General features: G+C 33.5%; 1 protein-coding gene across 1 annotated transcript; it reads right to left on the bottom strand.

The window, feature by feature from the left end:
• Nucleotides 1-9,402: 9,402 nt before the first annotated feature.
• Nucleotides 9,403-9,798, bottom strand: LOC149538382 (uncharacterized). The gene has a single exon (XM_089802807.1). The coding sequence runs from the start codon at nt 9,647-9,649 to the stop codon at nt 9,440-9,442; it is 210 nt and encodes a 69-aa protein (XP_089658933.1). The 5' UTR covers nt 9,650-9,798; the 3' UTR covers nt 9,403-9,439.
• Between the last annotated feature and the right edge of the window lie 483 nt (nt 9,799-10,281).

Genomic DNA, 10,281 nt, shown 5'->3' with positions numbered 1-10,281 from the left:
GATCACAAACTCAAAAACTTGAACTAGGGCTGGAGTAAACCCTTTCATGAGGCTCATGAATGAGGTACTTAAGGAGTTTCTAGGTAAGTTTGTCATTGTTTACTTAGATGATATTTTGATCTTTAGTAAGACATTAGAGGAGCATTTGATTCATATTCGCAAGGTGTTTGAAAAGTTGAGGGAAGAAAAGTTGTTGATAAACTTGAAGAAGTGCAGTTTTGTAAAGAAAGAGTTGGTGTACTTAGGATTTTTAGTCTCAAGAGAAGGTCTAAAAATGGACCTAGAGAAAGTGAAGGCTATCCTTGAATGGCCTACTCCAAGGAGTGTGACAGAGGTAAGATCTTTTCATGGACTGGCTACATTTTATAGAAAGTTCATAAGAAGTTTTAGTAGTATTTGTGGAACCTTGACTCAAACAATGAGAGGAGATAGGAAAAAGTTTAAGTGGATTGTAGGAGCAGATAACGGTTTCAATCTGTTGAAACAAAAAGTTGCTCATTAGCTTGTTTTAGCACTTCCTGATTTCAACAAGGTGTTTCAAGTAGATTGTGATGCTAGTGGTACTACAATAGGAGTTGTTTTGAGACAAGAAGGTAGACTTGTTGCTTATTTCAGTGAGAAATTGAATGATGCAAAAAGAAAATATTATGTTTATGATCAGGAATTTTATGCTATAGTTCAAGCATTGAAGAAGTGGGGACACTATCTTCTTCCTAAGGAGTTTGTTTTGTATACTAATCATCAAGTTTTGCAATATGTGAATAGTCAAGGAAAATTGAACCAAAGGCATTTAAAGTGGGTTGAGTTTTTATAGAGTTATACATTTATTCTGAAACACAGAAGTGGGAAGTCTAACAAAGTTGCAGATGCTCTTAGTAGAAGATAACTTTTGCTGACATAAATGCAGATAGAGGTGGTTGGGTTCAAGGAACTTAATACATTGTATCCAAATGATCCTAATTTCAGTGAAGCGTGGAAGGCTTGTACAAAACCTATTACACTTGACAGGATAAAGTGGTTGGATTTCATGATCCAAGATAATATGTTGTTCAAAGGAAGCCAGTTGTGCATTCCCAGAAGTTCAATGAGAGAGAATCTCATCAAGGAGAAGCATAGTGGAGGATTGGCTAGACATTTTGGCAGAGATAAAATTATAGTCTTGGTTGCTGAAAATTACTACTGGCCACAATTGTAGCAAGATGTGATGAAGTTTGTACAAAGTTGCAGAGTATGTCAGAAGGCAAAAGGAGTGAAGCAGAATACAGGGTTGTATCAGCCATTTCCTATACCAAAGTAGCCATGGGAGGATGTTAGGATGGATTTTGTTCTTGGATTACCGAGGACACAACGTGGACATGATTCTATTTTTGTGGTGGTTACAAGTTTTCAAAGATGACACATTTTATTCCTTGCAAGAAGACTTGTGATGTTGTTCATGTAGCAGAGTTGATTTTCAAAGAAGTGGTGAGACTACATGGTCTACCAAAGAGTATAGTTTTAGATCAAGTTACCAAATTTGTTAAGTATCTAAGGTGTACATTGTGGAAGAAGTTGAAAATAGATTTGAAGTTTAGTTCATCACATCATCCACAGACTAATGGACAGATAGAAGCTGTGAATTGCAGTTTGAGAAATTTGTTGAGATGCTTGGTTGGAGATAAACCAAAAGGATGGGATATGATTTTACCACAAGCAAAATTTGCATATATAATTCTATCAATAGGAGTACTAGTAAATCACCATTCCAGATTATATATGGAAGTAGTCCCAGAAATGCTTCTAAATTGAGATAGTTGGATAAAGGAGAGATAAGTAGTGCTAAAGCAGAAGATTTTGTTGAACATTTGAAGAACATCCATGAGGAGGTGAGGAAGCACATCAGAAAGATGAATACACAATATAAGGCTAAGGCAGATGTGAAAAGGAGGTATAAGGAATTTCATATTGGAGATGATGTCATGATTCATTTGAGGAAGGAACATTTTCCAATGGGTATAAAGGAGATTGAGGAGATACTAGACAATCGTGTTGGAAAAAGTACCAAAAACATAACTTATGAGGAATATTTGGTCAAATGGAAAGGAAGATCGATTGAGGATTCATCATGGCTAGCAAAGGAGGAGGTTAATCATCTTGGTTTTCCTCTGAACACCTGAGATGTGACGGAGTCACTTCTCAAATTACCTCGGGTGTCTGATGCAGGAGCATCCTAGGTATAAGGGCAATCTTGCATCACCCAAAATATTTTATTTTCAGTCTTTTCTATTTTAATAAGGGCTAGTAGATAGGGTGGTTATTATTTATGGGAACTTGCTATTTTTAGTAAGTTTGTCATATGAGCTCAGAATGTTCTCATTTTCTACAAGAAGGTTCATTTTAGAGATATAAGCCTACCATAAAAATCTCACTACTCCAGCTTAAGTATCGAAGAAGTTATTACGGATTTTTGATGGAAAAAATTGTAGAAAAATCTTCAAGCTCACTGTTGGAGGCCTTAGAGTGCTTAGATGAGGTCTGAAAACTTAAGGAAAGGGTTCTAGCACCATTTTGAGCTTGTAGATCAGGAGCTAGCATTTTCAAAAAGTGGTTATAATAGCCAATCAGAGCAATAGTTTGTGAGTTATGGCCTTTTGAAGTTGGGCTACCCGAAATTTCCAAAATAATTGCCAAAAATGTATTTGGCCGACTCTATATGTTTTGTTAGGGTCTGTCAACCGTAAGTATTAAGTTTGAGCATCTAGAACCTTCCCGGGCGGCATAAAACTGCCTATTTAAGAAAGGCCCAAACATTGTCTAAAAGAGCTCGGGGTGATACTTCGCAGCACTATCTTGTAGATTACTGTAATGAAGGCACCCATTTGGGTTAGCATATTGTAATGGAGAATTCTGTAATTCTGCATTTGCGGGGATAATAAGAAGTCCATAATTTGTTCTCGCATTTGTTGTTGTTTCTTTGTTTCTATTATGAGTTTATGGTATTAAGGGGAGTCCCCTGCATCAAATTCTCTCTATTGATTATTAATAATTTGTAGCATCTTTGTTTTCTCCTCCAAGCACATAGCCTTCTCAATCAAAAAGTGTTGATATTTAAACTTAGTCATGTTTCCAAAGTTGTACAGAAATCTGGTGGAGGCATTGGTCTTTTACTATTAATGTCAATCTAATTAGTATCATGTGATTCATCTCCTTTAGGCACATCTTCTTGAGATCCATTGGCTAGATTCTTTTTTCATACAACCAAGATTCTTTTAGGGTTATCACATGTTGGCTATTGTGGTGGATTTTTGGTTCCCATCCATTGGGCTTCCTGAACCAAGGCTTCCAACCCCTCATTAACTATTTATTCCATAACCTGATTAACAATATTTTCATTGACTACAGGATAGGCCTCATCAAGATTTTTAGGATCAGTGTTTGGGAGTGCCTCTTATTCATTTCTAGAGACAAAAATTGTGTCACTGTCCATAATTACTTGTTCATTGTCAAATTCATTCACATCATGTTGATTGGAATCATCATCACTATGCTCATTTTCAATGTGAATAACATTTTCATCATTTTGACATTGACCAAAATTTTGTTGAATATTTTCTGAATCTTTTATGTCACTCTTATTTCAAGGATTTTTGCATCAACCATAGGGGCATTTGTGTGATCATCCTTTTCTACAGGGGTATCTACCACAATACGATTCTTAGCTATGCATCCACTTATCCTGATGGGCATTTCAAGAAAAGTTTCAGACACCTTTTTCTTCCTTGAAGATTCTCCTTTAGTAGAAGTTGCAAGAGTGTCTTTTTGGGATTTCTTTCTCTTAGTTGGAGGTGGGGAGGTGACCTATATATATATATATATATATATATATATATATATATATATATATATATATATATATATATATATATATATATATATATATATATATATATGCTCAACATCCCTTGAGTCCTTTGGTTGATCCAAAATTTCTCTTGCTGGTTCTTAGGTTGACTCCCTCTCAACTCTTTTGGATGATGATCTAGTCCTAACATCAGTTTGAGGTTGAGGGGTTTTAGGGTTCTCTTCAGGAACAAATTTTGCCTTCCCTTTCTTCATGGTCCTAAAATTTCCTACTTTAAATTTGAACCTTTAAAAACCATAAACATATCATAATTCCTATATGATATCGTGATGTGATTAATCTTGGCTCTACAATTGGACTTTTCTTTGATCTCAATGTGTGTGAATTACTACATATCACAATACCCTAAGATTGGATCAAACTGTGTATGCACAATTCACAATAATAATCCAATTGCAATTTAGGTTGTCCAAGGTTGATTTGTCAAAAAAATTGCGTTAGATTTGTTTTTTGCCTAATATAGACTAATTTATAGTCAAAATTTGTCAAAACAGCCACCCAAATACAATGGTGTGGTCATATTTTCTCTCGATGCTCCCATTAGTTGTTGCCCCTCCAAATATGAATTTTGGATTTCTAAAAAATGAGAAAATGTTCTATGTCAATGGTTATGCAACGACACTACTATGGCTCTAATACCATGTACAAATTTTCCTAAGATAAATAATGAAAATGCCAAGATCTAGAAGCTCAATAAATAACACAAGAAAAGAGACAAATTGATATGGCCCTGATTGACTTGATTCAATGATGATACAAAAATAAATAATAATGAATGCAATACATGTTGATGTGCTTGAATATATAGGAAATAAATGATTAATATGAGTGATGCAAGAGATAACCTATCAACTAGAGAAGGTGTAATCACATGTCCACCAAAAATGTATGATCCTCTATTGTACACTAGAATATGTGCAACAAAAAGAGGATAATAATGTGATAAGAGAAATCAGTGGATATCACACAAAAAGAGGTATGAGATGACAACTAACTCCACTTCAAGTAAATTTCTCCAACACCATGTGCTAAAATCAGTGAAAACTCTAAGGTGCCCATGAAAACTAATATGCAAATGCATTATCCTAAGTAAACTTAAGTAAAGTATAATTAGGAATATTTAATTACACCAATATTTCATCAAATTATACATGAATTTCACTAAGATCATTGAGGATGTAGTGAAACTCAGGTTCTTGAAGGACTTTGGAGGCACTGCAGATAGATAAAACTTTGAAATGTGTGGAGTAGCTATAGATACTACATGATGGTTTCAAGCAACATGCTTCCCAATTAGAGGTGTCAATTCTGAAACAAGTAGAGAACAAGGAGATGAAAAAAGAGTTAGATGATTTGGTAAATAATGTTGTGGTTACAAACATCCATATTCAAGAATACATTTAATAAATCTTAAGAGTATTAATGAAGTTGTAGTGGTGTATACCAATGTTGAAATAGATGGGCTATCTCTACTAAGGATGTAATTCATCAATACAAAATGTATAAGATGAAATTATACAACCAAATTCTATAGATCTAAAGAAAGAAGCAAATGGTAGTAGCAAGCAATGAATAGAAAACTTGTATTGCAATTGACTATTTTGCATAATCAAAGGAAGATAAACAAGGAATTATGTCAATTATGTGACATAGTAGATATGAATCTTACCATCTTAGTGAAGCTTATTAAGGATGTTTCAAATATAGTGTAGTCAGTCAATGCTTTAGACAATGTAGAGACACAAAATATATCCTCTTGAAGATCAATAATCAACAGATTTTTTTGGCCTCTCCTGTGATTGGAAGACTACTTGGGATTGACTAAAACTTGTAGATAAAAGCATAATGCCTCTACCCAAGTGAGCTACCTAAGGTTGTTTGGGTAAGATATTCTATATTACATATATATGTGTCTAAATATAAGTAGAAGCCTTTTGGAATGTAATTTTGGTTTTTTTTTTGCATTTGTTTTGTTCATTCCTTAAGGGTGAGTTGACAAAGTTAGGGAGAGGGTTTCTGGATATTGTAGAAATATATTTAAGAGAAGGCTAATTATTAAAACACATAATAGATATAATTCTTGATCTTAGGCAGAGTAATAAAAGAAACTCATAGTAAGATAAAGTTTGTATAGTCTCAATAGTGGTGACATCCTTTTTCCTTGATGTTAAAGGGGGAGAAATGTGGCGATAAAACAAAGAGCTCACAAGTGTTGACATCAATGAAAGAGAGGGAGACTATTATAAATATGAATATAATGTTGTTTCAAGTTGCATTTGGTGTTGTTTTGAAGTTGTTATATATATATATATATCTGTGTGTGTGTGTGTGTGTGTGTGTGTGTGTGTTAGTATTGGCATATAAAAGTTGTTGAAGATTATTTTATATGGTATATTTGGATGTCCCAATTCTCATCTAGAGTACCCAAGGAGGATTTAGGTGTCTACAACATGAATATGGCTAAATTTAACCATCCCATTAAACAATTTGTTAAATTGTGTTCAAAATTATGTTTGTAGACATTGAAGGTTGGTTAGATCTTATGTTTCATAGTTCCATTTGGTTTAGAACTAAGTTTGTGGTGTTTTGTAATTTGACATTGTAGAGATGGTGTATCAATTTTCAAGAATGCTTTGCATTCCTTCTAGCTTTAGTTATTCTGGTGATTTTGGTATGTTGATATCAAGCAATGTATAATGAGCATATGTAACTATTAAGGAGGTTTTCACTATATTTTTATCTTTTTGGGTGACATATATTCACAACTCGTTGGAGAAATAAAAATGATGAAGCAAAATAAAGTGTTTGCATATTTGGTATTTGTATTTTCTATTATTTTATGAAATTTGTTTCATAGCTTCATTAAGTGATAAAGATAATTTTGAGCATGATTTACATGGCTTTTCGAGGTTATCTTAATTATTTTTATGCTAACACATGTGTTTTCCTCATCTATACTTTACATATTACATGTAATTAGGCTAACCCAATTGGTGTTTCTTGGGTTTGTGCTTCATATAAAGATTAAAGCATGAAGTGTATGTAGTAGTGTGTGAGGTTTTGTGAATTGTGAAATTGCAAATGTGTAGACAAAAAATGAAGTTTTTTAGAGATGTATAATCCAAAAAATTGTAACTAGTATTTTTTAAAAACGTGTTTCTCTTTTGTTCAACAATAATAATTCTTTGAAATCATTCCAATTGTATCGTGATTTAAAAGTGATATTCAATGATTAGCAAGTCCATATATTTTCCCTAAAGTTGTGTGTCTTAGCCTACAAGTCCAAATCAGGGGCAATTTACTTCCTTGTCCTCTTTATTTACTTTTATAGTTGTGTTATTCAGAATAAATGGTTAATAAATGTCTAGATTTCAAAACATTTTGATTTACACCTCGTTCCTCACCAATTTTCTTCACCTTTTGCAATAGTAGGATTACTGCAAGCAATAATAACCATGCTAAAAAAAGAACTTGAACTTAGTAATAATAAGTATGCTAAAAAAAACTAGTTCTATAGTCTTCCTCTATTTCTTCAAACCCAACAATCTTTGGTCATTATAACTAGTAGGTGACACCTCCTAGTTAAAGTATCCACTACATGTTTATTCCATTCACATGTACTATAAATGTGTAGCTATAAAAATAAAGCTCATTGGCATGTTTAAGTGATAATATGGCCAAGATGAATTCCCAACATAATAAGAAGTGGCTTCGTTGCTTTAGATTTTGAACAATTAGCTACCTTTTTTATTCAACGTCCCACTAATGGCTTCTACACAAGCATCACACTAATGGTAAAAGTCCTACAACTTGAGCCACATATCTTGAAAGGTTGCTTTGAATGTTATGTTTATTCCATTCATGTACTATAAATGTGTAGCTATAAAAATAAAGCTCATTGGCATGTTTAAGTGATAATTTGGCCAAGATGAATTCCCAACATAATAAGAAGTGGCTTCGTTGCTTTAGATTTTGAACAATTAGCTACCTTTTTTATTTAACGTCCCACGAATGGCTTCTACACAAGCATCACACTAATGCTAAAAGTCCTACAACTTGAGCCACATATCTTGAAAGGTGGCTTTGAATGTTATCTTCCATTCATATCCTTAGATTTGAATTTAATGGTACACATCTTTTAAATCTACGTTGGAAACATTCTTAGCACTTCACATACATTGGCCCTTACAAAACTATTTTCTATTAACTAATTATTTTCTTCTCATATATTTATTTGATTTTGGAGATAATTGAAATATTGTTTGATAGGGGACCTTTACCTTTGCCCTAAATCAATATGATGTATAATGTCTCTTGAAGGAGGCAAACCAATTGGCAATTCTTAGGCAATAGAGTTTAGATCCTACTATGTTCACTTGCTTCTTTTGGGTAAGTAAACTACAAAATTACTTCCATTCTATCTTAGCAAAAGTATTTGTAGTTATCAACACTCAACTTTACAAGTGTTCTCTACCATTATGGATTACTTAGGCCATATCATTGATCTATTGAACAAGGGATGACATGCATTAATTAACATAACATCATGAAGAATATCTACTAAAAGGCCAAATTTTAGTGCAACCAAATAAGATTTGGCCAAAACCAAACCATGACCCTTTTTAAAACCATTTTTTAGTGAGGTGCTCACACACATTCATTCATTTCATTTTAATCATTACCTTTTGTATAGGAACTTACCTAAATGTAAATTTACTAATTTTACAACTTACATATAAATTTTAAGTGATTCTTAAATTCATATCTAATAAAATAACACCATAATATATTACAGAAAACAACATTTAAGAATAAAATAAATTGTGATATCTTATCTTTTCTCCAAATTCTAAAATAAAAATTTGAATCTCAAGCATTTTAAACCTAAACTATAAGAGATTGTTTCAAATAATTAAATTGCATAATTAGTAGTTACATTATAATTATAATTTATCACTCTTTGAAGCTCACGAAGATAATTACCGTGTAATTCAACAACAAATTTTATCTCAAACCCCATGTTCTTCAAACATGGTATGATAAAACTCAAAACTAAAGCATTAACACTTAAAAGAAATCATGACATGTCAAATACAAGAAACCCAAGAATGTCCCCTTAAAACTCCGTGTCAAAACAGGGGCCAAGCTGAAAACCCTAATGTCATACATGAACCAAACCCTGATGTTCGATCTATGGAGAGTTCAGTTCGTTTGAAAGACTTGGATCGCAAGAACAGAAGAGTGCTAAATCCAATCAAATTAATAATATTAGCAGCGAGCTCCATAGTTAACTCACTCATATCCAAAAGTATTGCAGAAAACAAAAATCACATTGAGATCTCAGAAATTGCTGTAACAATTAGTACAGTGCTCAGATTGATGCAAAACCATCATCAAGTTTTTACAAACTTGTAGAACACAAAATCTTAAACAACATATCCTAAAACAAAATCATTGTTCTCGATTATAATTATCTTCGGAACAGCATCAAATAACGAAAAGTCACAAAAACCCTACCGAAGTTAAAAGAAGCGATGATCAGCCAGCGTATACATGTATTTGTATAACAATGACAAACAAGGTTATAAGGCCAAAATATATGATGGAATGGACCAGAATCGATCTGCCATTGGTTCCGAAACCACTTAAATCTATGGTTCTTTTATTCCCTGGAAGCTGAAACAAGAGCCCTGGAGACAACAGTAAGAACAACAGAACCCCCACTATTACTGGCCCCCAATCTGACATTGTTTCTTTGCTTGATACCTTCACACACTTCAACCAGAGCGAAGATCAACGGATCATATGCTGAGCGGCTACAAAGAGTAGAATTTATTGTGCTGAAACAAAGATGAAGCAAGGCAAAGGTGAAGAGACAGGAGGGGACATCTTCAGGGCTTTGATTTTGCTTTTGATTTGAGTGGGCGGGAATATTTACGTCGAGAGGCGTTCTATACAAGGGCAGCACAAATGCCGAGAACGGGAATATGCCAAGATTCCTTGTCAATAAAAAAGATTTGGGAGCAGTTACAAACTTCCAAATTAAATATTAAAAAAGAATTCCCGAAAGAATAGCTGGTTATGCCGAGAGGCGTTCTATACAAGGGCAGCACAAATGCCCAGCACGGGAATATGCCAAGATTCTTTGTCAATAAAAAAGATTTGAGAGCAGTTACAAACTTCCAAATTAAATATTAAAAAAGAATTCCCGAAAGAATAGCTGGTTACGCCGAGAGGTGTTCTATACAAGGGCAGCGCAAATGCCCAGCACGGGAATATGCCAAGATTCCTTATCAATAAAAAAGATTTGGGAGCAGTTACAAACTTCCAAATTAAATATTAAAAAAGAATTCCCGAAAGAATAGCTGGCCGAAATAATA

The sequence above is a fragment of the Cupressus sempervirens genome, chromosome 9 (assembly GCF_028749045.1).
Source record: "Cupressus sempervirens isolate cs-2001-9-10 chromosome 9, ASM2874904v1, whole genome shotgun sequence".
Lineage (NCBI taxonomy): Eukaryota > Viridiplantae > Streptophyta > Pinopsida > Cupressales > Cupressaceae > Cupressus > Cupressus sempervirens.
Note: the sequence above shows the minus strand (reverse complement) of the source record. Positions and strands in the feature narration are given on the sequence as shown.